This window comes from Typha angustifolia, chromosome 13, assembly GCF_048772165.1.
Source record: "Typha angustifolia cultivar Huaian chromosome 13, ASM4877216v1, whole genome shotgun sequence".
In the NCBI taxonomy this organism is placed as follows: Eukaryota; Viridiplantae; Streptophyta; class Magnoliopsida; order Poales; family Typhaceae; genus Typha; species Typha angustifolia.
In genome coordinates, this window is record NC_133251.1 from 12334486 (window position 1) to 12362106 (window position 27621).

Here is a 27621-nt window from a genome sequence, read left to right on the forward strand (position 1 = left end):
AAATAGATCCCAATTATCATATCCATTTAAAATCTGACTCGAATTTAAAATTCAAATTTAATCAAATTAAATGGATATGAATCTAACTTACACCCTACTTACAGTTCACATGTACCATAAAAATAATGCGTGGATGCCACGTGCCGACAGCTCGCGAGGAGCAAATCAGAATCAGCAAAGCTGTTAACGGTAGCCACGTGTTTGATCCAGGGCCGAACACTTGTTTTAGAGGATGCATCCTTTGTAGCAGGCAATCCACTTGTCCTTTGAAGGTAGTTACTCCCGCCCATACCTTTTGACCAACCCCTTCACACCATCCGTTCTTTTATGGCCACACAATTTGTCGGATCGAGAAAAGATTCGGATCCGCTAAACCCTACTCAGTAGTTAACGGGTCTGAACCCGTTGTGCGTAAATACCGGAAGAACGTACTGGAACCCCGTGAGCCGTGAGCCGTGGATTACTTTTTTGGATGCGAATCTCGACGTCACGGGTCCCCACCCGTTTCCGGAAAGCGCGATTCGTTTCCTTCTAGGGTTAGGACTTAGGATGCGGTTATGAAACTTTCCGAGGGTTTTCGTGGTGAAAGGGTCTCACACGGGCTATAAATAGGAGGCAATGGACGGCTAGTTTCTCTCGAACATAGCATCGAATACCTTGGCCGCTGAAAGAGAATAGAGAGCTCTTAGACTTCTCCTCCCCCCGTTTTTCTCCTCTCTCTTTTTAGGGTTCTTAGATTCGTTGGGTCCTCTCCTCTCCCTCTCGAATAAGCTTGCGGGGGATCGTTCAGAGCTTCGGGTTTCTTTGACGCCATCGGAACAAAGTACTATTCCCGGTGTTGTGTAAGTTTTCTTCTCTTCTTTCTATTGGGGTTGTAGATCTGGTTGGTTTATTCACAACGTATTTTTTCCTTGGCCTTTTACTTTGATGTTTCTCTTAATGATTTTGGTATTTAGGGTTTCTTTCGAATCTTTGATGCTTAATGCATAGAGGAACGTTTTGGATAGATTAAAAGGAAAAACCATGATCTGATATTGTACTGTTTGCTTGGATATATTCCCTAGAGATTGATGAGTTGTTCGTTCCCTTGTTGTTAATTTTGGATGAAGAACACGACTTGCGTTATGAATTCATTTTAGGTGAATACTTGTTGTTCCTGTAATTTATTCGCAACCGTGTAAGTATTTTTTTTTTAAATTTTTTTGTCTCTGTTTCCTTCTTTTGATTTGAATTCTTTTCTTGTTTTTCTTGTCGGGGATTATTGTCTAAGATTTCTGGATTTAGGTTGTATTGAATTAATTATTTTTTTGTTATCTAATCCTTCACGAGGTTGTTTTCAATCTGATGATGTTTAATGGTAGATCTCGGTGAAGAATCAGCGTCCATCATTTATTTGTTGCTATTTTTACATGAGAATTCGAGTAGCTCTTTTGGTAGTTTGATACTTTTTGTTCCCTTTCCCTTTCATTTTCTTTCTGATTTACCTTTACAATTCTTCTCTGCATGTATGTACTTTTCTTTGTTATGTGTCTTTGTATTTTGAAATTTTTTTATATATAGGCACGAAAAGGGTTTTTAATGGCTATAAATCATTATCTGTCAACTGAGATTATCATTTTTTTTGTTCTTATATATCATCTGTTAATCTATATTAGCTATTCAAATTATTTTATGACCAGTCCTCTAATTTTTAGTCTTGAAGTTAATGAAAATGTGATAAGAATTTGACCGAATCCATATAGTTATTATATATGAATTGTTTGTATGTGTATTTACGTTGATTCTGATGACTGTGTGCATCTTTGGAATTTAATAGATGGTTACTATCCTGGACAAAGATAAGTTGTTTGTTCACACTGTTTTGTTCTTCTTTTGATTGCAGGAAGTGTTGATGTTTTAATGGAGTCTAAAGGTGGGAAGAAGAAGTCTAGTAGTAGTAGTTCATTACAGTACGAAGCTCCCCTTGGATACAGCATTGAGGACGTTCGACCTGCCGGAGGAATTAAGAAGTTCCAATCTGCTGCATACTCCAACGTAAGTAGAAGAAAGGCATCAATCTTCCTTCAAATTTATGCATTTGATGTTTTGTATTTGGTTTCTAATCTATTTTGTTGTTTCACTTGTTGCAGTGCGCGAGGAAGCCATCCTGATAGGTCTTTGGATGCCCTCTTCGGTAGAGTAGGATTTCCTATATTTTCGTTTTGCCTTCTGCTTTGAAGAAACTCTCTGGCTAGCTGCTTTCTGATAACCAATCCTCTCTCGATCTCGTCTCTGTCTTCCCTTCTCCTCTCCTTGACCCCTTACACTCTTTCTCGTGCTTGATCCGATGGCCCACTTAGCAGTTGATTCCATGAACCCTCCCCCAGTCTCTGCAATTGGGTTTGAGGGTTACGAGAAGCGCCTAGAGATCACCTTCTCTGAGGCATCTGTCTTCGTGGACCCCCACGGCCGGGGCTTGCGTGCCCTCTCACGGGCCCAAATCGACTCTATTCTGGATCTTGCACGGTGCACCATTGTGTCTCAGCTCTCGAACAAGGATTTTGACTCCTATGTCCTTTCTGAATCAAGCCTCTTTGTGTTCCCATACAAGATTATTCTCAAAACCTGCGGGACTACAAAGCTCCTAAACTCCATTCCAAGAATTCTTGAGCTTGCTGAGGAGCTGTCACTCTCTGTTTTAGCTGCTAAGTACTCCCGTGGAACCTTCATTTTCCCCGGTGCCCAGCCATCTCCCCACCGCAGCTTCTCAGAGGAGGTTTCCTGCCTTAATTGCTTCTTCGGCAGTCTCACATCAGGTGGTAATGCTTATGTGATTGGAGATGCTGCAGAACCCAAGCAGAAGTGGTACATTTATTATGCCACCCAGAAACCCGAGATGCCCATGGTCACTCTTGAGATGTGCATGACTGGTTTGGACAGTAAAAGAGCATCCATCTTCTTCAAGAATTCAGCTGATGGTCACTCTTCTGCCAAGGAGATGACAAAACTATCTGGGATCTCTGATATTATCCCTGAAATGGACATTTGTGATTTCGAATTCGATCCCTGTGGTTATTCAATGAACGGCATCTATGGATCTGCTCTTTCCACAATTCATGTGACTCCAGAGGAAGGTTTCAGCTATGCTAGCTATGAAGCTATGGGTTTCGACTCTGGCTCATTGGATTATGCGGGACTGATCAAGAGGGTTCTGAGATGCTTTGGCCCTTCGGAATTCTCCGTTGCGGTTACCATCTTTGGTGGGCATGGGTTGGCAGGATCATGGGGGAAGAAGGTTGGTATTGATGCATATACCTGCAACAATATGGTGGAGCAGGAGCTGCCTGGTGGTGGTCTACTGATGTATCAGAGTTTTACTGCTGCTACTGAGAGTGCGGTGTCACCTAGGTCCATCCTGTATTACTGGAATGGAGAGGATGTGAAGACTGTGAAAGCTAATAAGTTGGGCATCTGCTGGGAAGGAGAGGAAGAGGTGGCGGAGGAGAAGGAAGAGAGATACGAAATGAGGTTCTGAGAGGGATGTTATGATGTTGAAGTTTGACGGAAGTTTCTGCTGTGTGTGTTTGTTCCTTTTGGTTTATTTAGTGAAGCAGCCAGCCAGGTTAATAGTATCGCCGCTATAGATGATGGTTTGCTATGTTGAATTTGAATAAAAACTCTAGGTGGTTTGCTACGTACGTCTACCACAATGAGTTACGGTTTGTTCTTCTAGTTGAGCAATTATGACTTGTGAAGTTGACATTGAAATAAAATTACCACTTTTATGGTCTATGTGGTTTTAATCATTAGTAATCAATGGCTGTTCATTTGGACAATGATTGATGCATGACATATGATTACGGTTTTTTTTTATTCATAACGTGATTTGACTCTGATAGAGGTTCCTTTCCGTCCTCCATTTGTCCGTTTATGATTCTGTCATGATAAAAGCCATGACCAATTAATTTTATGCTTGCTTGGTGGGGCTGTGCACACCTCTGCAATTGGCAATGGTCATGAATATGCTCTACTCTTACTATTTTAAGCAATTGAATTTTTGTGGCCACTTTGGAGGCCACCACAAATTTGCATTCCTGGAGCTCTATAATAATTGAATTGTGGCTATCTAAGTTTATATTGTATTTTTTCCGTCTGGGTGGTTTTTGTATACGTTAATCTAAATCTTTTGGAATTTGCTAGGGTTTGATTTACAAAATAACATAGATAAAAATCAATACAAAATAATAAAATGATTAAAGAAAATGAGATTGCAGCTCAACGTCATCAAATTCATCACTAACATTCACGCACCATAGACCATGAGAGTTTTGGCGATCTAAACACTGTGTTGTTATAAGTGGAGTTGAGGAGGAAGGATTAGTGGAGTTGAGGAGGAGGGATTAGACAAGGCATTGCAGACAATGGCTGTAAGGGAGAGGTAGGAGACAAAATCTGAGGTGAGAGTGCCGACGTTTGGAGATGGTGAGGGTGTGAGTGACTTAAAGTTAGGCTTATATGTATATATATATATCGGCTGATTGACCCGATTTGTATACTTAAACGGGCAAAAAGAATCAGACTTAGGTTAATAGTATAAGCCCAAACATGATTGATTATTAATTAGGTTAGACGTGTTTATCATTTTTCGATCCAAACCTAATTAGACTAGACTCAAAATTGATTATGAGCCGAATTATCGGGTTAGGTCAATTTTTGCTCCATTCTATCATGTTTTATATATGTAGTTTTTCTTCAATTTTAGAGGTATACTGAGGATAAGTTGTAGGCACTCTTGTCTTGATTAGAAAAAAAGGAAAAAAGGCTATTCTGATGGCACAAATGTGTGACATGGGATCATTTTTAGAGTTTACAAAATTTCAAGTCTTTTATCTTTCTAGAAGATGATTGCAAGGTGGTCACAAGCCTATGATATCATACGTACTTCATTCTTTGTTGCATACGATGGTAGCTAGAGCTACTCAATATACATACTAATTTTCAAAGATGTGGCCAAACAAGCTTGGGTCCTGGCCTTCAATTTGAAAGATTTTCAAGTAATGAGCTCAAGGCATGCCAAACTCCCACCACTTGTTACAAACTCTTTTATGTGTTCTGCCGAAGTATAATCTTTTTCTATCATTACTCGCTTAATCATATGCTCATAAATAATTTACAAAATTATTCTACAAATAGAACGACAATTTACTAATCACATTCTTTTGTACAGTCTTTGTGGCTAAATTAAGGCTTATTCCCATTCTTCTTCAACCCTAAACTGCACCCTTTCCAAGCTAGTTGATCATCTTATAGGAGGAGATCAAAGATTTTTATTTATTTTTTTATTAATGGATCAAGGAAATTGAAAAGCTAAGCAGACAAAAGCATCCCTAGTCTAGTCCCCACAAACAAATATATATATATATATTGGCCGTGAAGAATGATCAAAGTGATCAAAGAAAAGGACAAGAAAGCACGTCGACATTCTTTTTGCAATCCGATAAGAGGTACAAGAAAATAATGCAAACCTTGAAACAAGAAGGTCACCAATAAGTCATAAAGAAATCAAAAACAAAAGGCCAAGAAGAGAACTAATGATTGAGCCTAATTCGCCAATATCGCAGTACTACTCCCACTATCACAAGTGGACATACACACGAAGACACCATGAATCTCTCTCTCTCTCTCTCTCTCTGGTATAGAACTCACCACCACCAAAAGCTGACCACGTCTTCTTCCCCTCCTCCTCTTCCAAAGAGCAATGCATGATCATGATGATGATGGTGATGCCTCTCTTCCTCTCTCCCTCCTCTTGGAACCGAACCTTTCCTCCTCCTCTTCTTCTCCTTAGCTTGGAGCACTTGCTCTTTGATCTTCATGGCTCTCTTCATCTTCTCCTATCCTGAAAGACCAAAAAGAAAGAAAGAAAGAAGTAAAGAGAAGAAGCCCAAGTAATTTAATTTACTTTCTTCTTCTTCTTCTTCTTCTTTCTCTGTTGTTGGCCCCACTAACCGTTCTCTCCCTCTACTGTTTCCTTCTGCTATTAAATTTATTTCTCTGCCGTGCTGTTATAATCCACAGGCGAAATGAAATAGTTTCTAATGAATACTACTAAGATACTATGAACCTAGGTATGTGTAGTGAAAAGACCGGAATGCCCTTTCCCGTCCGAAGTTGGTATGGAGGATTGGAGGTCGAGGAGCAACTCCGGATTTATCGGATCCATTTGAAGGGTGTTGGAGGTTGGGCTGTCGACCAGAGAGGGAGTGGACATCATTTGAGCAATTCCAAGTGTTCACTACCATGGAAAATGAGCTACTAAACTAAAGGGTATCTCTTTATGTACACTCACAGGGTTCCCTATACAAAATGGGCTCCTACTAATTAAGTCCTTAGGGCAAGTGGACTGCCAAGTGGAGGAGGAAAAAGACGTATGCCCAGGTGTGACAACCTGGTTAGACTGCAAAAGGTTAATTCACGTTAACATAAATTAGCTTTTTGATGATTCTTCTTACTTACGGTGCTAATAAATAATAGAGATTTTTATAAATCACATCTAAATAATAGGTTAATTCATGTTACTATAAATATGAAAAGGCTTATCTCCGGGACGGTTGTCTTATCTCCTCTGCTTAATTTTAAAAATGCCTGCGTTTTTTCCTTGTGCTTGAGACTATGCTCTTCAATCGATCGGAAACCGATATTAAGTTATTATATTTGAAATATATATCTCTAGCGATTAGCAATTGCAGGAGTGAAGTTTAGGCTTAGATAGATAGTGTATACTTAGGACAAATCTCATCAACGCATGTATTTTTGTCACTATAGATGGACGTCAACTTGCCACTTTGCCAGTGCTGGCAGACAGTGTTTTGGAACCATTCACCAATTCATTCGTTGTTTGAAAACAATCATTCACTAATTTCAGTTGACATGCAGTATTCTGATTATATTTTTAGTTTTATTCTTATAATTTTTTATTGGTCTTGATATAATGGGATATCATATGAGAGCATTGGGTGGGTTTGGTGTTAGAGGCAGCAGTTATAGCAGGTACCCCGTGACACAACTCCCCCCACAATATCCCACAGTATCCCAACAACATCGGCTGTTGGCTCGGATCGAATAAGTTGTAACAAATAATAGAGATTTTTATAAATCACATCATATATTTTATCTATTTTGTAATTCATACTTTGGTTTTTAGGATTTTATAACCTGACCTCTCCTATTTTCTTATAATTCTTATTTAATATCCTAACCAACTTCGACCAAATTACTAAAATACTTCTATTATTCTCTCTTATTTTCTATATTTTTTCACCATCTTCCTTACCTACCTCCTCTTCCTTCTCTGTTTTTTTTTGAAAGAAAAAAAGAGGATGAAGAAGACATGAGTAATTTAGGTATTTATAAATTCTTTTATATATTATAATGAAATATTTATTTTCTAGTATCGTTTAAGTTAACCTAGGGTGTTAAGTTAGAATTATAGGAGAAAAAGAGTCAGATTACAAAATCCTTAAAGACAGGATGTGAATCACAAAATAGATAAAATATAGGATGTGATTTATAAAATCCCTAAATTATAAATCCGTTCGTTTTTTCAACTAATCGCAGGCAACCTGTGAAGTAAAATGAGAGTAAGCTATTTTTTTATTAGTAGGCTAAGAAGAGAAAAAGTTCACGGAAATAGAGTAGTGCCATTATGGTGAGCAGTGTTTTAGTCCGAGCCAATTCGTGTGGGTTAGTATTCATGTCCATCTGATGCACGCCAATGTCTTAATCTTATGTATCAAATAACTTTAACCATGTTTCAAAAGAAATACTAAGGAATTGTCGAATGTGAGCCAAATTGATCCCAATCGTTTAACGCACTAAATTTTAATTGTCACATATTTGACGGAGTGCCCAGACCAACCCGAACCGAATGCCAACTTTAGTATAGTCTTTTATGACATCCATTTTATTGAACTTTCTTACAAAGAGTTCTAGTCTAAATGGAAATTCTAGTTCATCTATGTCTTAAATCCCATTGATGAAGTATGAGATGACAGGAGCCGACATGAAAAATATTGCGGGTTTAATTCCTCATGAACATTAGGATTGATATTTAGTAGATTTTTCATTAAATTAGTATATATGCACACAATTTGTCCATTGCGGCTCTTTTCTTGTAATGATTGGTCCTATTATTCGAATATATTTGTCGAACCTATAATTTGCGTACCGCTCATGATCCATTAAGAAAAACTTCTTCGAGAGCAAAAACTATACAAATTGAGACCACCAGAGGTGGCAACTAGCAACAATGCTTGCTGAATTCTTTGATTATAAACGACATTCTCTTACAATTTCTTCTCTAGGTACATTTTCTATGGTCTGAACAAACAAAATATCAAAGCTTAGGTTAATACAGCAAATCCAACAGAACCTTAAACACACAAGTTTCCTCACAAACTCTAATTGCATCAACCATTTAAGCTACTGCAAGAACTGAGAATCTCCCCATCGTCACCTGTCTTCACTTCGATGCTCGAAAGCTTCACGAACGACTCAGCCCATCTACTGAAGAAGCTGTCCTGGCTCACAGAGAAATCCTCTACAGTTCCCTTTGTTCTAGAATCATTTGCAAGCACAGAGTCTGATTGGAAGAGGCCCATACCATTAACAAGATTAATGTAGTATTGGTTATCAAACAAAGAAGCGGTCACGGGATCATTGTCGACACTAACTGTAGGACTAGCATCAGCTGGGCATTTCTTGATCAGCTCGGTTGCATAGTTTTTATCCAGGGAGCTATCAATTGGCACGAGACTTCCTTTCGAGTCTTGCTGGAATCGCTCGCTGAACGAACTGCAGTGAGCTGAGCCAATTGTGTGAGCTCCTACAATATCGATGTAAGATATGTTTAGTAGTGAAAGATTCTTTCTGAAATTAGTTTTGACATCATTGGATGTGAAGGAAAAAAACATGTACACACCTAGTTATTACCTGAAAGGATTACTAGATCATCTATGGAAAGCCCCTTGGAGGAGAAGAGCTTAGCCATCTCATCAAGCGAAAAGCTCGTGTCTATCATGTTTGGCCTTACATTTGAAGCTGATGAGATCCGACCATCCTTTCGTCCCAATGGAACCTGAACAAATGGTCCTCCAGCCTGTGATCAAATTGATCATAAAGCATGCATAAGTAATGGAACCTGAACAAATGGTGCTAATGGTGGTGTCATAAAGGTTTTCAATTGCATCGGTTTTGCAAATTGATGAATTTGTCATCAGAAGTTCACATGATGGCTTGTGTGTGTGTGCTTAAGTCTAGAATTTAATTTTTTTTTTAAAAAAACTAAAGCAATACTAATGGATTTGAACATTCATATCAACAAAATACGACCCAACTTACAATCTCTACTGCATCTCTTGCAGCAAGGACTAGAATGTCAGCACAAGACACAGTCCCAGGGCAGAGCACTTCAAGCACCCTCTTTGCCGTCTCCACGACGTGGAACCCACCGAGAGATTTGTTAGCAGGATCGCTCCTCTCCGTCCCATTCCCTTGTATCAACACTGACCCATCACAACCCTGGCACAAAAGAGAGACTAATCATGAACAATTTGGCTGCCTCTTAAGTTGAGAGAAGTAAGCTTGTAGAATTTGACTCAGACCTCAACGATGCAGTCATGGAAGAGCAGGCGAAGGAGTTTGCCTGTGACAGTGGGGTCAGAGGAGGAAGCAGAGCGCACAGTGTTCCTTACCAGCAGCTCAACGGTGGGGCAGGAGAGTGTGTAGAAATCTGGAGAGAGCTGTGAGGAAGAGGAAGGGAGCAGAGATGAGCAGAGGAGGAGTGCAAGGAGAGCGGAGAATGTGAGATGGGCATTGGAGAGAAAGTAACACGGAGGTGTCATTGGCCTCATGTCCATCAAGGAGGTAATAGGAACTCAAGCAATGTCATGTGAGAGATTTGAGACAGGGAGAAGACGAACTATTTTTAAGTGCAATGGTGCTGCAGTGGTTCTTGTGAGCATTTATGGTGGATGGAGGAGGGTGGGAGGAGGGTGTCTTTATGGCTGCATTAGTTGTGTTGCTGTGTTGACAGCTAGGAAGAGGAAAGATTGAGATCTCCACGTAGCCTTGAATTTTTTTTCTCTTTTTAAATCATTCAAAAACCCAAACTTTAGATACAAATCATTTCTTAATATAAAATTAAAAAAACTCTACTAATTTTTAGTTAAAATATAAAAAACTGTTCTTTTAAGCTAACACATACGATGATCCAATTGAACCGTAAAATTAAACTTAACAACCGACTACTAAATAATTTATTCATAATAAATATAATTAGAGTTAAAACTGTACTTATGACCTCTCGGAGTCCCAACTCTAGGAAGTTGGGTGGTAGGTGGTGTCCTGATTTTGTCACCCCATATTCAAATGTCCCATTATAATAAAGGGGAAGATAGGATGCTTGCTCTCTTTTGTAAGTTTGAAGAGTAATTAAGTCTGGGATCCACTGTGGATTTCCAATGTATGGACTTTCTCTGTGTCCTCATCAATGTGGACCATAGTTTTCTTTGTTAAAGCTTAAAAAAGAAGCAGTCCTGCAGTGTTCTGACTCCCGCAAGGTAGAAAAATCTATCTGTAAACTATATAGAGAAGGGCCACAAGGTGAAAGACTACAATGAATCCCTCTTACAGAAGAAGTTTAGCATATTTGTTGCTATAACTAATCAACAGACTGTGATAAACGATTTAAACACTTTACGCATGATTCTAGCAGTAGGTTTTGGAAAACCAAGTATGTTGTGAAGCTTAGATGAGCCACTCTGCAGAAGAAGCTGAGCAGGCCAGAGGGTAAAAGGTCACAATGGAAGTCACCAAGATTAATGGTCCTTATGTGAAAAGTTAGCTAATTGGAAGTTAATGGCCTAAGTTTATTAAAGCTTCGAATGACATACTAAGTATGAAAACTATTTCCATCTGATGCTTTATTTCAATTACGAAGATACAACTGATACACTAAATCAATGAGTAAAAAGAAAAAATGATACAACTGCATTGCCCATATACCAAGGCTCAGAAAGACTCATTTGAAGGAATTGCTATGAACTAATGCGTCGTGGATATCATATGTACAATTGAATGAAAGAGGGACGTCTTTTCTTATGTACGTCAAAGTGTGTAAATGGAAGACAGTCAACTAATCAAATTTGTACCTCTGTTATGCTCTTATGTAGAGTTATTTATTTGATGATGGCATAGCCTTGGAGCTTGCCTTCCTCTGGTATATCTTGAAAGCTTTGGAGCTTGCCTTCCTTCGGTATATCTTGAAAGAGGCCAGTTGAGCTGCTTTTTTCTTGGCCCCTATATATCCTCGGCAATTGGGAGCTCCACAGTAGCACTTAATCATGGGACCAAAAAGCAGTAACCTGAGAGAATCGAGTACATGACTTGTCCTATCGTCCAACTTAATGTATGTGGAACAAGAATTCAGTTAGGAGCTTAACATATTAGTAACTTCAGATGAACTATCATGTTATGAGTTGGAAGAGATATAAGTCAGTTTATATGCAGCAATATATATTAGTAACAATTTTGAAGCAAACAAAAAGTTAAATTTAGAAAGAAATTGATGAGATATTAGTAAGTGGAATAGCAGATAACTGCTCTTCAAGTACCTGTAATCATATGTTAAGGGCTCTCCAACTTCTATGGAACGAGAAGCAAAAATGCCAAGACGTGTCTCGCCATTAACTCGCCTAAGACAACAACAAACAATGGAAGCATGCTGCACGTAAAATTGTCCATTATATATAGAAATTGACATGCTTTAAAGGATTCATATCTTGAATACTTGGATGAATCCAATTGCTGAGTAGGTGCTATTACCATTTCTCTAATTTACAGTTGGGATTACAACCATGGTTGAAGAACCGCGAAGCATTTCCTTTATAGGTTGAATCAATTATGAAGTCTTTATAAAGTTTACACATGTAGATATTCTGATCACCTCTGTGTTTCATGTCCTGAAGCCTTTGTGTGCATGTGGCATCATCAATAACTGAAAACAGAAACGGAAGGAAACAAAAGCAGATGACATGAATAACATTACTTCATAGTTAGGTTCTCTCAAATGGTTGGGGTAACTACATAGTAAGTAACGAGGAAAATGGAGGAAGATTATGGAGCAAAAACTAAAAGGAGAAAAAAAATCCATTCCAGCTGCATATGTATATATAAAATATATGTCCAATTACTAGAAAAGTTGCCATATATGCAGACAAATTGTAAAAAAAAAAGTGAAGAACAAAATATTATACCTTCTCCAATATACTCGATCACAAAATCACCCTTTTCCAGGGCTTCTGACGCAACAGCTCCCCAGCCACAATTTTCTGTCTGCAAAGAATATAACACATACTGTGATTAAAAAGAAATGTCAGAAAAAAAACCTCATAATGCATTGACAGAATATCCCCTTGCAACAAAACGTTGTATTATCCATCACCAGCTCACCACAATGTACATGGCTTCATTCAGGACATCACTTTTAAAAAGCATGACATTTTCACCATTCAAGTATGTTTTCTTCATATGACATGCATAAGAAGTGGGAAAAAGGTCTCTGTCATATGTAAGAAGTATTCACCTTAGAAAATTTAATGAGATGTTCAGGCTGCAGAAGAGAGCTAATCAACTTAGAACAAGAGGATCCTCCTCCTAGTACGATGACTAACTACTCCACAAATTAGCATCTACTAGAAACGCTATTTCCTAAATTTCCTTCCCATGACAAACTTAATAACAACATGACTGCATGAGTAACTAAAAGAACATAGAACATCAAAATGAAAACAACATAATAACCGGATAGACCAATCATGGCCCAGATTAGTTGATCCAGTGTGTAAGTTAATGCTGGCTTCCTATTATGACGATGAGGGCTTAAGATTAACTCTCACCAAGATAACTCAAACCTAGGTCACACGACCAAGAAATAAGGTTATCAAGATGGCCCTTCTCATAATTTAGACCTAAGAGTGTCCCTTGCTGTTATCTCTCTGAAGGAATGAATACCTCAATCCTTAATAATTTTATAGTTCTCTGCAACCAAAAACATCTGCAGAAATGATACTTCTCATAGTACCTATGAACATATAGGCCTCTGCAGTAGTTTTGCAAAGAAAAGGTTCGCCATGATATTCAAGGGTTTCTTTTTATGAGGATATTTAGGGATTTCTTTGCTGATTGGTAGTTCATTTGTCCTCTCTGGCCATCATATGACCTTATGACCTTGGCAAGTTTAAAATGCAATACCAAACCTCCATAAATTTGAAGTTCATGTCCTCAAATACAACAACAGGCAAGATCAGTCCATAAATTAAACATGTTCATCTCTTTTAGTTTGTGAAAATTTCACGTCCAAAAACTCATAATACAGCATTTGTGATATTTTGAAGTGATCACAGAACCCAAGAGGCCTATAGTATTTGACCTAAATTGCTCAACCAATAGAAACACATATCTCACCAGAGAAAGATCTAAGAACTCTTTCCCTGAATATATCATCAAAAGAAGAGCAGTTCTTACAGTTCCAACAAAGTACATGTAAAAAAGCAACAATGAGAGACATTTATAGGAGTTTTCTACTGGATAATAGTGATAGGTACCAAAAAGAACTGATTTATGAATATAAAAGTCAAAACTAGATTACTAAAAGATAGAAAAAGAAGTGGAAAACTTAACTACAAGTTGTGAAATTCCAAGTATATTGTAGCATCGAAACAATGGAGCTGAATAAACGATAGATTGAACCATGTGCTAAACAACAATTATTGAGCTGATGGCATGTGGCATTGTGATCAGCCAGCAGAATGGTAGGTGCAACTGCACTTGCCATACCAACATCAGGCATGATTGAAAAATAGAAGTTGTTTTAGTATCAACGTGAAGTACCTTGACAACCTCGATTTTCTTTTCTTTGCGGAAGGCTTTGTTTGTACACCTATCCAAGCAACGACAGGTTTTGGAACAGCAGACTGAAAGACTCCTAATAAAATGCAATCACATTACTAGCTTCAAAATACTTTAGAACCCCAACAGGAACCAGAATCTAGCAAGCAAAAGGTATACTCAGAAGAAGAAAAATGGACAAAATGGAAATGGTAATGTAATCTAACTACTTAATATTTAATCTAATACATTAGAAAGGGAAAAGAAAAAAGAAAAACAAGGTAGATAGGTAGTCCTTGAGAAATGAGAATCAATTGAAAGGATCGCATATAGAGTACAATCATTAATTCTTAATGAAATAAAACAAATCATAACTAAAATGATACTAAAGAAAATAATACCTGCACTCACAATTGCCCTTACACATGGACTTGGTGCTGCAATCACATCCAACACCGGCATCAACACTATCACGTATCTTCTTGATTAGATAAACATCTTCTTTTATTAAAGATAACTGTGACAGAAATCTAGGCTAACTTCAAAAAGAAAAACATATGATCCCTGACATCTAATAAGTTTTGGAAAAAGAATTTCGGCATGATTCTGAAATCAATAAAGGATACTGCGCCTTATAGGTACATATGGAGTTGGCTCAGTTTGGTTCTCCCTAACATCATTCAGTATGGAGTCAATCTGGAAATCTTCCTCGATGTATGGAAGAGGTAGGCGGTGAAAGCCTTCCTGTATATGGAAAATGCAAGTCTTAAGTGATGTACCGATCACGTGAAAACATAAAAAGACCTCTCTACTAAATCTCTCCAAAATAGCTCGTTCACACTTGAAGATTTTTACTCCAAATACTTGAATTATCATTGGTTGAAAAAAGAGAGTTATCATTGATAAAAATCTTAGATAATCCAAATACTCGCCGCCCTAATCATGAGTTGTAACCTTTTGACTTTTAGTAGAAACAGCACATTCATATACCAATCATGACTTGTAACCCTTGTTGAAATACTAAGCTACCCCATTTGACTAGTCAATTAGATTAATTAATGAATGTAGAATTCAAGAATAATTTAACATTGATACTTTAGTCTTGAGGTGACTCTTGATCTTCTCTATCTCTTGAGTTTCCTACCACTTCTCTTAACAACCCTAAGATATGCAGTGAAGTCTCTATATCACAAGCTTTGCCAAATCTGAGAAGCATCAAAAGCCCATATTTATTGAAATATAGAATGTAAAATAATACAATAACAATAACCAGAAGTGTCACCCGGACCTCTATATCACTCGTTTGATCTGCATGCTGTTATCACATCAAATAGATTAGTTCTTCATCCAATCTGAGCAACAAATATTGATAATAAATGTAAACTTCGAATAAACACACTATAAATCAGGTATAAGAACAAAAGGTGACTAGATTAAAAATAAGTGAGCTGCTACAGTACAATCGAGATGATCAATAAGCAAGATAAAAGTCATGTAGCAACCAAAAGATATACTGATATTTCATTGCATACAAAGAAAACTTATCTATATCCCAGACCAGGTAAACCATCAAATCATCACTTCTTCCAGACTTTAGGGAGAAAAGATCATTAAAGAAAGAAAAGAGTTTAACCTCCTTGTCTAGTAACCAATTTGAAGGATGCCTCCAACAAACTGCTTGCCCTGGCCGATTTGTAAATGTTATTCCATCTGGCCATGGTGTACATTTTGTGTGAGCTGCAATTGTACATCGTACACACCGCCAACAGCCTTTCTTTTTACAATTGTAACAGGTCTGTTTGAAGAAATAGAAAAAGGATTAATATTTCATGCTCAAGTCAGGTATTGCGTTGATATTCTATAATCTGCTTTTCCTGTTTCAGATGAAAATAATTGCAAAAGCATGAGAAAAATACATTCCTACTTTCATTGAGTATGAAAAAATGTTAGAACATATAGTGCCAATTACAAGTAATGTTACATGAGTAGTTATAATTATTTGGAATGTCAAGGTTGAGTGCATTGGTTTCATCTTCAGCCAGAATCATATAGCATTAGTTTCAGGGAAAGTCAAGGTAAACATGAAAAATGCAGAAACTTGGGGGAAAACTTGAAAATAAATAACATACAACATACTGATGTTTTAATTAACTCATATGTGCATTTGTCACAGCAAATAGGAACAGACCAATCTGACAAAGTTTCATGCACTAGAGACCATTTTCTTTAGTTCTGATGGCTTTGCAACTACATCTACCCTTCCTTTAAAAAAAGTTCCTATCCTATGTAAGACATCTCGCAGATATTTCCTAACATATGTTGACTAGTAATGTCCTATGACACATCTTTCACTTCAGTGCTTCACTGACCTTCATACTTTGATGTCACGAATCAAAATTTGTCATCATGATTTATCTCACCTCTGAATGTGTCCTGAAGTACACAGCTAACCTTGTTCATCGGTGAAGCACATATGGATGATGCAGATGAACAACAGGAACAAGCAACTATCAACAAATAAGAGGATATTTGAAGCTAAATTTTGAACAAAAAACTTGGCAGGATGAAAAGCCATCTCAAAATTTAACAGTTTCTGACAAAGATGGTTTCCGTTGTTAGTCTACGCTGATGAGGACTAGTCACTTTGAGAAAACAATTCTCAGAATAAATAAAGAACATCATGCCACCTGTTTTAGATAATAGTAATATAAGGTCTCAAAGTCCATTTAGATCCATCAAATATCAATTAACAGAAATTAAAAACAAACGATAAACTGTAAAAGCATCTTCCTTCAAAAAGTTAAGGGCTTTGGCATAGCACATGCAAAATTAACAGAAAATAAAGACCATCATGCATAAATGTACAAGTCTACAAGCATCTAGAGCACTCTGAATGTGCTCAAATGCTGATATTTCACATACTGAAACTAAAAGCAGGTGAAAACAAATGACATCTACAATCAGTTTAAAAGAACATACATGTTGAGGGCACTTAAAAGGTTTAGCAACAGAAGATCCAACTACTTCCTTAGCACAAGTATGATGAAAGTTTTCTTTACAATGGAGAACTGAGCATTGCATTTCCTCACCAAGGCAGATGCTTTTAGCGCATAACCTACAGTTGAGCTATAATAGATGGCAAAGGAAGTATTAGAAAAAAAAAAATGTAATATAAACAAAATGCCGTTCTAATAACACTATAAACGGGGTCAGATTGAGGCAAGGTCGTATACGATCTGAATATCAGATCTAGACCCGATAAGATCAAAGCAAGAATTGGCAACAGTTACATAATCTTAATTGTGTAGATATGATGTCCAAAGTGAATATGATAGCCAATACCTAACCAAGGGAAAAAGATGTAAAGGAAGAAATCGAAGGGGATTAAAGGCCAGTGCTTACACAACAACCAACCCCAAGAAAGCAAGAAACATAAAAAAGGTAACATAAGCTTACCATCTTAGGATCGGTGGTGAGGAAACGCAAGGTTCATTCATGAATTTGTGAAAGAAGGGGCGTTCACAAGATGCAATAAAAGAACTGATCATAACATTCTAAATCAAGAAACAAGATTGAAGAAAAGATCCAAGAAATGGGGAACGGGAAATGGCAACAAGAACAAAAGAAACCAATCTTTTCACTAAGACCTTTTCAATAGGTAAAAGAGAACCACTTTCCGATCTTCAAACAAAAAGATCAAAGGGGGGGGTGGAGGGATAAAAGACCAACCTTGATACGAAAAAAAAGAACCCCACGGAAGCAAGAAACTTACAATTTTAGGATCGTTGGTGAGGAAAGGCAAGGAGCATTCCTTCTCAGGATCCCCAGACGCTACCTTCTTCTCCACCCAAACCTTGACGTGATCAGCGAGAGATGGGCCTTCCGCTTCCTTCTTGTTCCTTCTTCGACGTCTCTTGGGAGCAGAGCTCGTTGTGGTGGAGGCAGAGAGCGATGATCTGAGGCGGTCGTTCCATGGGGAGCTCATGGTGGGGGAGGAGATGAAAGTTGGGTTCCAGAGAGATTGGTCGGATTCCCCGTGGGCGAGGAGGGGAGAGAAAATGGAAGCGAATTGAAGCGCGACGCGGGCGGGAAGACTAGGAAGAGATGGGAACTTGAGGAAGGGAAGTTTACATATAATATCTTGCTTTTTAATGAAATTAGGATTTACACCCTATACTCTTAGTATTTATAATTTAGCCTTGTAATTTAGTAAATATGCGCATAAAATAATACAATAAGAATATTCTATTAAATAAAATTTATTTCTAAAAAATTAAAATATTCTTTTAAAATAACTAAAATACCCTTAGTATGACTTGATTGAGAATATTTTTATAATATAATTAACTTAACCTAGATGTTTGGTTAAGTTTAACTAATAGATATGGTATTTTTTATTGATATTTGCTAAATTATATGGCTCAATTTATATATAGTTAATATATATGGTGTAAACTATAATTTTTTTTTAAAAAAAATAGGAGGTTATATGCAAATTTCTCTTTTTATTATAAATAACTTCGGGCTTGTTGATTTATTATAGTATGACTCTTTTTAAAGACATATTACTACATAAATTATTATAGAGTTAATTACGTCAACACCTTATACCTGATTTTTATAAAAACTCCTAAATTTTTTAAGTTACAATATCCCGCTTGGTGACATTACATTTATCACATTATTTCTTTTTTAAATAAAATAAATTATATAATTATCTCTAACTAACTTAACCTCCTTCCTCTCTCGAGATCTATGCCTCTCCCGTCCTTCCTCCCTCCTCCCCACCGTCGCTATTTCTCTACCTCTCCTTCCATCTTGTCACAACCGCAACGGGCAGTTTAGTGCTCTCAACGTGGCCAAGCCGGAGAAGCCTTAATGCTCCGATAACAAGTACATGTGGATCGAGGGGCTGCCGTCGCAAAATGGAGCTCTGTTTCATCGATCTCGGCAAAACCTCCTCTCAAAAAAATTGTCAAATGTTTACATCCTGATTGGATTCAGGTATATAAACAGAAATTACTAGATGAAGCCTATCCATTAAAAAGATTGAAAAAAATACCTAAACTGAAAAGCCTGATAACAATTTTGAGCTTGTCACAAGAAACGGAAGTAAAAATTAAAAAGCATACAGACAAGCACCATGCATCATTTATGCTTCAAATTATTCTACTTTTTCCAGTAATAGCCTGCAATAAGATTGTAAAGTTCAAGATAAGACCAAGTGTTGCATTGTATAAATTATTAAGCACCACACTTACTATAAGTCCAACACAATTAATGAAAATCATCACCACTTGGTGCCGCACTCAGAATGATTCACCATCCATGTTTGAGTTTGATTTAAATACAAGAAAAATATTTACACTAGACAGTTGGCCCTACAAGCTTTGTATGCATGCAGGTCTTGGCAGTTGGACAGGCTCAGAACTCCCTATCCGGGAAGAGGATGGGAGCGATGAGGGACCAGATGAACAAAACTGCTGTTGCCCAGCCAGTACCGATCCGAACCCACACCGATGGCCAGCCCACATCAATAAGCTTTCCACTTTCGCCAACCGAAGTTGACCAGCCAGTCAGAAGCATTGCCGAGTACATGCTGGCTAGACAGAAGACGAGATGGAAGAAGGAATACGAGTAGGTAACGGGGCTTGCCACTTCCTGCTCCTCTGCCTTGTTGAAGGGCAACAAGGGCTTGTCCACACCTACAGCAAGTAGAAAAAGGAAAGGGAACTCAGAGACATGTTGTCTATTGCAATAGTTGAGTTCTAAAACCGAAGAGCGAATACTTACTGGCACGTGGTGAGCTTGGTGGTGAGAGCAGAGCTGTCGAAGAACCAGCACGGACAGCAGAGTAGACCACAGAGAGGATGGTAGAGAGCAAGCCCAAGGTTAGACTTCCAGTTGAGATAGCTTTCGAATGATTATGGAGACCATTGCATTCATAATCCCTTGGTTCACTGGAAAGTCCACTGTAACATAGGTAGGTGCAGTAAAGGGAGACTATTGATGCAGGCAACAAGCTGCCGTTCACCTGAAAAAAATACCAACTAAACTTATGCCCATAAATAAGAAAGTAACGGAATCATGGGACCCAACTCCTGCTGCTGATAGCAGGAACTATAAAAAATTCAATACCAATAAAATCAACAGAACAAAGAATGGTCAATTTGAGCTGCACAGCACCCTAAACAGGCAGTAAGCACAAGTAGAGACTGATACATTCAGAAACAAACAACAAGACTATGCTCGTGAGTAAATCAAAGATATTAGGCATCAGTTTCTCAAGAATATTTTCAGCAACTTAGCTATACTACGACAAAAGGTGACACCATTCTTCTCTAATGCCAAGAGGCCCAAGACTAGACATGGTTTTGAGACAAGCATTGCGAAAATATAACCTAGGTGTTGCAACAATGTCCCATAGCAGCATGAATTTCCAAAGTGGACATACTTCTATTGCAAAAAGAATTTATTCAAACTAGCAAAATGCACCGAGCAAAATATCTACATCTCTATTCTACTGATAATAAGCCAATAAATGAGGCAATCATCCACCAATAAACTACAGTTCGGATCAAACTGATAGGTTTAACATTTCAACAACCTTCACCATCACTTAGATATAATATGCTAAATACACCATCATCCAGGAACCAAGGCTTTAATTCAAACATGTGACTGATGATGACTCCAAAGACAAGAAAGTTTCTACCAGTTTTTTCCTAAATAAAATTAGTCTAAATCAGATCATCCTCATTGTAAACAGACAATAACATAAATGATGGCAAGTACATCAACCATTTCAAACATTAAAAGACAACAAGAAGACATACTAGAAGGCAACAAATGGCCATTCTGACAGTAGATCCAGCATTATAAAGTCAATGACTCAATAATCAGGATATTTTATATATTACATCGGTCATAAATAAACATTTGTAGAATAGATATACTCTTTTTAAGAAAGAAAACGCATGCATTGTAAATGATCAGGTAAAAGTTGACAATCATGGCAAGAACATACCTTCGGATGCAAGGCAACAACCGCAAAAACAAATACAAAAATCAATGTTAAGACAATAAAAAATGTATTGAGCCCACAATCATGTCCTGATGGAGAAAACCAGTGAAAGAGCAGTCCTGAGAAGGAGAATGTGCCAATATAGCAGACAAGCGAAACAATGAGCAATGCCATATACCTGTAGTTTAGAGGGAGTAAAGAAAATTAAGGATACTCAGCACCAAAAATTCACAACCAACAAGACAAAATTAAAGAAGGCATCACTAGACAAACCAAAAATTTTCATCCTTTGAGATCCAGCTTTCGTTCCATCCATGCACAAAGTCCAACAAGAGAACAACCTGAACCAGAAGAAAGAATCCCGACCCAAATTTTGATGCCGTCTCTACATAGAAAAGGTTTTAATGTCAATGAAAGAGAATGAAAGGCCTATAGTTCAAATCAACACAACCTTATAGACACATCAAGAATAGTCTGGATATGCACTTAGTTTGTCAGATTTATCTAAGATGGTGATTGGTCAATTACTAGCGAAATTGTAAATTAGGTGCCTACAAATAAACAAAGAATTCATTGCACCAACTACATGAAATAAAAATTCCTCGTTTCCCCATTTGGTTGACAAAGAAAGTAAGTTCTCGGACCTGTTATGTTCACTCACAAGGGCCTTCATCAGTGCACAAACCCTTTCTTTGGAGCCAACGCCACTATATCTGGGTTGGTTCAAGGGAAGTTATCAAGGTTTCTCACCCAACAGCTCTGCCCCAATAAGAGACAAGAGAGTAGGATATGGAATGATAAGGAGTAATGGTAAGCAATACTTTTCAAATTGTCCTAACAAATCTAGATAAGGAGCGCCTGTGAACACTAATCTTCAAATTGTCCTAAACAACTCTATCTTTCTACTATAAATTTAAGACTACCTTTTAAAATTAAGAGAAAATTCATATCATTTTCTTTTACTTTCATCCGGGGTAACCAGTAAACTAATTTATAGCCCTCCTAACAGGAATCCGAATTTATACATAGACAAGGCAGCTTTCAGTACCACAAAAAGAGATACCCTTGGAACCTTACCGTAGAAGCTGACGACACCATTGGGCACGAAGAACATGAGAAACACCAGCACGCACCAACAAAAGATCTTCGCCATCCAACCACCATGGTGCACCCCATCTCTTGGATCCTTTTGATCCTTAATTCCCACCATGATGATCGCCAACACCGCAAAAAACAAGGAATTTCCCAGGCTAACACGAAGCACAGCATCCGTCTCGAACCACTCGCGATCCGGCGTCCGGTGGAAGTGATTAATCCCTGCAAAAAAAAAAAAACCCAAAGAGTGACCTAAAAGAGGCACAAAAAGAGAGACGGGTACGGATTAGGGATAAAGGATTACAGGGGAGTTTCTCCATGAGAGGAGCGGCGACTTCGCGGAGGAGCCATGAAACGGCAAGGGAGAGGGCGAAGAGGCCGCAGTAGGCGATGCGAGCGGAGCGGCGGCCGATTCCGGAGACGGCGGACTGGCACGCGTTGCAGGCGCAGGTGGCGCAGCAGGAGGCGAGGCATGTAGCGGCCCACATCTCGATCTCGACGAAGAGGAATCAAAGTAGGAGGAGATCGATCGGAGAGACGGTGAGTTCCTTTTTGCTCTTATAAGGCGAAGGGCCACGTGTGAAGGAATCGGAATTCGAACGAGGAAAAAGTTTATATAGGTATCCCTTGGATTGCGTTCATGTATCCGATCCGTGTAGGAATCCGACCCTTTTAGTAGATTACGTCCGTAACTATTTACCTCTAAATATATTAAAAAAGAGATATTAATTCAATTAGAAATTGAGTAAGCTACACTTTCGAAAAATGTCCTGATTAAAAAGGAAAAAGAAAATAACGTCTCAACTCTCAAATTCCTAACCCTCCCTTCCAATCTACCTCCTCCTCTTCTTCTTGCTCTTCTCCTCTCCTACGTCCGTCAGGTCCACGTCATCGCCGTCTTCTGCCTCCTTCTCCTTCTTCTGATGAACCCGCTCGCCGCCGGCGACTCCTCTGTGGAAGTTCACCAGCTCCTCGAAGGCGATTGCGGCGCGCCCCAAGTACGCGGCGACCTCGGGGTCGGCGCCTCCGCCGGAGGCGGCGAAGCGGGAAACGATGGCGGAGGCCTTCGAGAGCTTGATCCGCTTCGCCTGCGCCACGGATGCCGTCACCACCCTCATCGTCTTCTTTCCTGCTCCGCCTCTAATGTCCGCCGTTAGGGTTCCTTGAGTCCTTTGGATTCTATTTGGGGTTTTATGTAGCTCATTGGTCTTTCTTCAGTGAGTCAGATTGGTCGGATCGAAACAACTCGGTCTAATGTCGGATTTTACGAGTCGAGCCGGATTGTTTTGCAGTTTGCCACCACCAAAGATCATTAATTACAAATTTGATAAAAAGTTAAAAGGTAATTCTACTTTGTTACAAATCAAAAGAGTTTGTACGATTAATGATGGAGCGATTGCTTATAATGCAAATTATCCGGTGCTTTACTGAAAACTACACTTGGAACCAAATTGCTTGCGATTGAAAAAAAGTGGAAATTTAATGATTTTATAATTAAATTGGTAACGCTTCAAATCTAAAAATGCTTATAACACTAGCCACTTTGATCATCCGAACATAATTGCTTGTGATTTGTTTGTAGAATGTTTGCCTTCAACAAGTCATTTTACTCCACAATAAGTAGTCTGTGAACCAACTTTAAAGATGATTCTTATTCTAATTTCTTTTTTTTTAATTGTATATCTAACTTAATATTTGGTTGGAAATGAGAATAGTGACATAATAGTTATCTTTGATAATATCTATACAGTAAAAGTATAATAAGAAATATAAATTGATTCAAATAAAATATAAATTTTAAATTAAAGCGTTATTATTTTTTTTATAGTTATGCATAACATACCTACTTTATTAAGATGGATGGATAATTAACAGAGGTAGCATCGGTGCATTTCACTATAATAAGATCAATAAGTTAGCGGGATTATGAACATTAGTTATTCCATACACTATAACACCACTTACATATAACAGAGGTCAAAAAAAGATCAGTAAGATCATTACATTTCACTATAATAAGGTCAATAAGTTAGCGGGATTATGAACATTAGTTATTCCATACACTATAACACCACTTACATATAACAGAGGTCAAAAAAAGATCAGTAAGATCATTACATTTCACTATAATAAGGTCAATAAGTTAGCGGGATTATGAACATTAGTTATTCCATACACTATAACACCACTTACATATATTGGACTCAAATTTAAGGTGGAAAAATAAATAATTTTTTTTTATATTTAACAAATAGCAGGTGTAAATAAAGCTAATGTTACGATTGGACTAAGTGCGAGCTTTCATCAGTGAGGAGGAGGATTGTCCAACCATTTGGCGCGGAATCCTGTGCCTTTACAATCAGCACAGCATGTAGAACCCTGGATTGAACACATAAAAGGTTTGCTTAGAACTCTCAGATTGTACCAAATTGAAGGATATCGCAGTTAATTTACGGTCTATGTATCATGTTACCTTCCCTGCACATATCACACATTTAGTATTCCTTGATGGCACTTCACACAGCATGTTGTCACCAAGGATAAAGAAGCCTGTGCCACCACACCAATTGCATTCCACATAGCCTTTTGACTTGCAAGATGAACAAGCAATTGGTCTTGGTTGCTGCATACAGAGAGGATAGTGTTACTATATTAGTAAAAGATTCTTCGGCAATGCATCCTCCGAAGAATGCCTACAACCAAGGAAATTCTACTGCAGTGTGACAATCAATCCATGGGTAAGAAGATGGAGGAAACAACTTCAAACAGATTAAATTGGTCATATTTAACAATGCAGCTTCGCCCAGCCAAGCAATATCATACATGCCTTGGCATGGAACTCAAGTCTTAGAGCAAAATCTGGCCCAGGTCTAACAAAACTGAACTAGGTCTGTGGGCACACTTACAAAGGAACTTCTGTGCAGAGGCGGATTTCTAGAAGTGCTACTAATCTTTGACAAGAAGATCATTACGCAAGAAAATATTGCAAAAGTAGCAACATAAGATGCAATACCAGTTTGAACCAAAGCATGATTTCCTCTGCCACTTATGTCACTGCAAAAGCTAAATACCGTATATCTATCAGAACTCAGAAGTGAGAAACTTCAGGAATTCTATGCCAAACACAAACTTGTCCTCACAATTCACCATATAGTTTTCTTTAGGTTTTCTCTATCACCATAGTCATCTGTCCATTCTAACTTTTTACATGTAAATTTCTCTAAGAAGAGAAGCTAAATGTTCATGCCAAGTTTGAGATGTTTTCCTCTACCATGTCTTGTTTCAATGACACAACCACTCCATCTAAGCATTGTCATCATGACAGCAGTTCTTCAACTAAGCATATCTTGATCCAGATAAATATAAGGAACAGATTTCTAAATAGAGACAAGGAAATATGCAAGTTATCAACCCTTCATAGGCATAAATTAGACATTAAGTAGAGAGTAGTGACTGAAATTAACACCTAACACATAATGATGGTGGCAGACATCAACAATCACAACGTCAAGAAAATTGAAAGAGGATCAAGGAAATGAACAAAGCAGTATTGCTAGATGGGAAATATTTCAATTGGCCCTTTAATCTCCACGAAAAGGCAAGAAGAAAAAGGCTTTTCCAATCTTCTAATCAATTTTAAATAGAAAGAAAGTTTCCCATATTTTTTATCACAACTTAACAGAAAAGCTAGTCACAACAGAGAAGAAAAGTAGGAAAATAAGAGAAGGGTAGGTTTTACAACTACAAGTTTAAGGTGAAGGACTATAACAAATATAATGAAGTATAACAGAAAAACTATGCAGTACAGAAAGGACCACCACTTTATGGAAATCTAGCATTAAATATCAACAAATGTGACCAAGTAACTGCACGTAAATAACACACTATGATCATATACTTTTAGCAATGGTCAGCTTTGCCATGTGGTTCAGTTGGACATAAGTCAAAGGTGCTGATAGGCAATAAGCATGCATTGTTTAAGACATAAACCTCTCCAAGTATCAGTGATACTAGGGCATATATTTCAGCATAATTTGGTATCTGCTTTCTGTCCATTAAATAATTGATTAATCCATTATCATGCACAAAACAAAATAGCTATTAGACATGCTTTTCATAAATTTTGCTAAGAATGCAAATTAGTTTTACTAAATGAATGTTTAACAATAATCAACTCTCATCAAGATACTGAGAGATTTAAACTTGTAGAAAGCCTTTGATTTCTCAGATGAATACATGCGTGTGAATGCAAAGGGAAACAAACACTCATCCCTGACAGCCTCGCGGTTTGACATCTAATCACCAAAATCCTATAAATAATGTACTAATTACTTTTTACAAATTATTGCACTGGAAAATATTGATCAGATAAACATGCAGATTATTTAATACGCCATGTAAATTCTAATCGACAAAATAGGCCAGGAAATAGATATTTGGCCGCAGTAGGTGCAGTTAGAATAAGAACCAACGGGAATCACTCAACTGACTTCCAATGACTCCATCACATGAACCGAACCTAAACGCAGATCGTTGAAATGTTTGGGATCCAATAAAACAGCCAGAACAAATTCACGACATTCATTCCCAAATCTACCTCAAAACCACAAGCATAACAACAAAAATCTCTCCTTTTCGCAATAATCGCCATGTAAAGGGGGAAACTAGGATTTATTAGGCCGATACCTGAGATATGAGCCACGCCAGCTCCGCGCGCTTGGCGAAGCTGGAGGAGCTCTCGGAAGAGTCGACCATGGAAGCTTTGGCGACGAGGGCAGAGCCCTTCCAGAAGCTTCTAGAAGTTGTAACTCCTCCCTTTCCTCTTCCTCTCCCTCCCGCGAGAGGACAAGGAAGAAGAGATTTGGGCGAGAACACGAGACCGCGGCAAGAGGAACAGCATAAGATTGCCATTGTCGTTATCCTCTCTCTCTCTCTCTCTCTCTCCCCCTCTCCCTTCTATCCTCTTTTATACCCTTCTAATCGAGATTTGATCGTTCTCCGACTCCGGATAGAATCGAGTTTCGATCAACTGCGGAAGAGCTTCTGGTGGCTCGCGGATTCGTGGAAAAGAGGGTTGGCGTGTTCCGGTTGGTTCCCTAGAGAAGGCGACGGATCTATGCAGCGGAGTGTGGGAATTTGCTACAATTGTATACACTGTTAGGTTACAAGTCAAAGGCTGCAAAGTACCTGAATGTAGTAAAGCCTTGCAACCGGAACTGCAGACTATCCCCTCCTTTCGAAGAACGCATGGCCCACGGACTACAAATCTTGCAGCCGTTGTATTGAAAATTTGTATTCTACCTGTGCCCAACCCAGCAATTTGCCCACCCGGCCCGGCCCGAAAGCCGGGTTAGTCGGTTCATTTAAATTCTTTCTCAATCTTTCGTTTTCCTCCTCGCCATTATAGCACCAACTTCTTCTCTCCCTCTCCTCATCCAACCTTGCTACATCTACTTCCAACGATTGCCACCGTCGTTGAATTCGGAGGTTATATGAGTTTAGAAGTTAGAAGAGTTGAGGAGGATGAGACGGTCGCCATAGTCAAATTTACTCTACCATAACACCCCTGGTTGTAG

The 27621-nt window shown here is 38.3% G+C and overlaps 5 protein-coding genes across 6 annotated transcripts; 1 reads left to right on the forward strand and 4 right to left on the reverse strand.

Annotated features, from left to right (window-relative positions):
* Nucleotides 1-632: 632 nt before the first annotated feature.
* Nucleotides 633-3769, forward strand: LOC140773473 (S-adenosylmethionine decarboxylase proenzyme-like). Its single transcript, XM_073116058.1, has 4 exons — nucleotides 633-842; nucleotides 1883-2034; nucleotides 2130-2148; nucleotides 2355-3769. Exons 2-4 carry the CDS (start codon nucleotides 1900-1902, stop codon nucleotides 3512-3514), a joined length of 1314 nt encoding a protein of 437 aa, XP_072972159.1. The 5' UTR covers nucleotides 633-842; nucleotides 1883-1899; the 3' UTR covers nucleotides 3515-3769.
* Nucleotides 3770-8262: 4493 nt separating this feature from the next.
* LOC140774483 (peroxidase 46-like) lies at nucleotides 8263-9978 on the reverse strand. Its single transcript, XM_073117494.1, has 4 exons — nucleotides 9642-9978; nucleotides 9379-9558; nucleotides 8971-9136; nucleotides 8263-8863 (listed from the first exon to the last, which is right to left on the reverse strand). The coding sequence occupies exons 1-4, from the start codon at nucleotides 9894-9896 to the stop codon at nucleotides 8448-8450; spliced, it is 1017 nt and encodes a 338-aa protein (XP_072973595.1). The 5' UTR covers nucleotides 9897-9978; the 3' UTR covers nucleotides 8263-8447.
* A 999-nt stretch (nucleotides 9979-10977) lies between these two features.
* On the reverse strand, nucleotides 10978-17911 carry LOC140773254 (histone-lysine N-methyltransferase ASHR3-like). The gene is made up of 8 exons (XM_073115733.1): nucleotides 17699-17911; nucleotides 14553-14691; nucleotides 14328-14424; nucleotides 13930-14023; nucleotides 12294-12372; nucleotides 11863-12034; nucleotides 11652-11732; nucleotides 10978-11402 (listed from the first exon to the last, which is right to left on the reverse strand). The coding sequence occupies exons 1-8, from the start codon at nucleotides 17909-17911 to the stop codon at nucleotides 11213-11215; spliced, it is 1065 nt and encodes a 354-aa protein (XP_072971834.1). The 3' UTR covers nucleotides 10978-11212.
* A 1223-nt stretch (nucleotides 17912-19134) lies between these two features.
* Nucleotides 19135-23351, reverse strand: LOC140774526 (uncharacterized). 2 transcript variants are annotated; one of them, XM_073117556.1, is made up of 7 exons: nucleotides 22883-23351; nucleotides 22350-22747; nucleotides 22028-22267; nucleotides 21224-21335; nucleotides 20954-21128; nucleotides 19720-19960; nucleotides 19135-19631 (listed from the first exon to the last, which is right to left on the reverse strand). In XM_073117556.1, exons 2-7 carry the CDS (start codon nucleotides 22531-22533, stop codon nucleotides 19351-19353), a joined length of 1233 nt encoding a protein of 410 aa, XP_072973657.1. In that variant the 5' UTR covers nucleotides 22534-22747; nucleotides 22883-23351; the 3' UTR covers nucleotides 19135-19350. The 2 variants fall into 2 exon arrangements, with proteins under 2 accessions (XP_072973657.1, XP_072973656.1); XM_073117555.1 differs by having other exon boundaries at nucleotides 22851-23351.
* A 605-nt stretch (nucleotides 23352-23956) lies between these two features.
* Nucleotides 23957-27121, reverse strand: LOC140773804 (uncharacterized). Its single transcript, XM_073116557.1, has 3 exons — nucleotides 26732-27121; nucleotides 24519-24668; nucleotides 23957-24424 (listed from the first exon to the last, which is right to left on the reverse strand). Exons 1-3 carry the CDS (start codon nucleotides 26954-26956, stop codon nucleotides 24350-24352), a joined length of 450 nt encoding a protein of 149 aa, XP_072972658.1. The 5' UTR covers nucleotides 26957-27121; the 3' UTR covers nucleotides 23957-24349.
* Nucleotides 27122-27621: the final 500 nt, after the last annotated feature.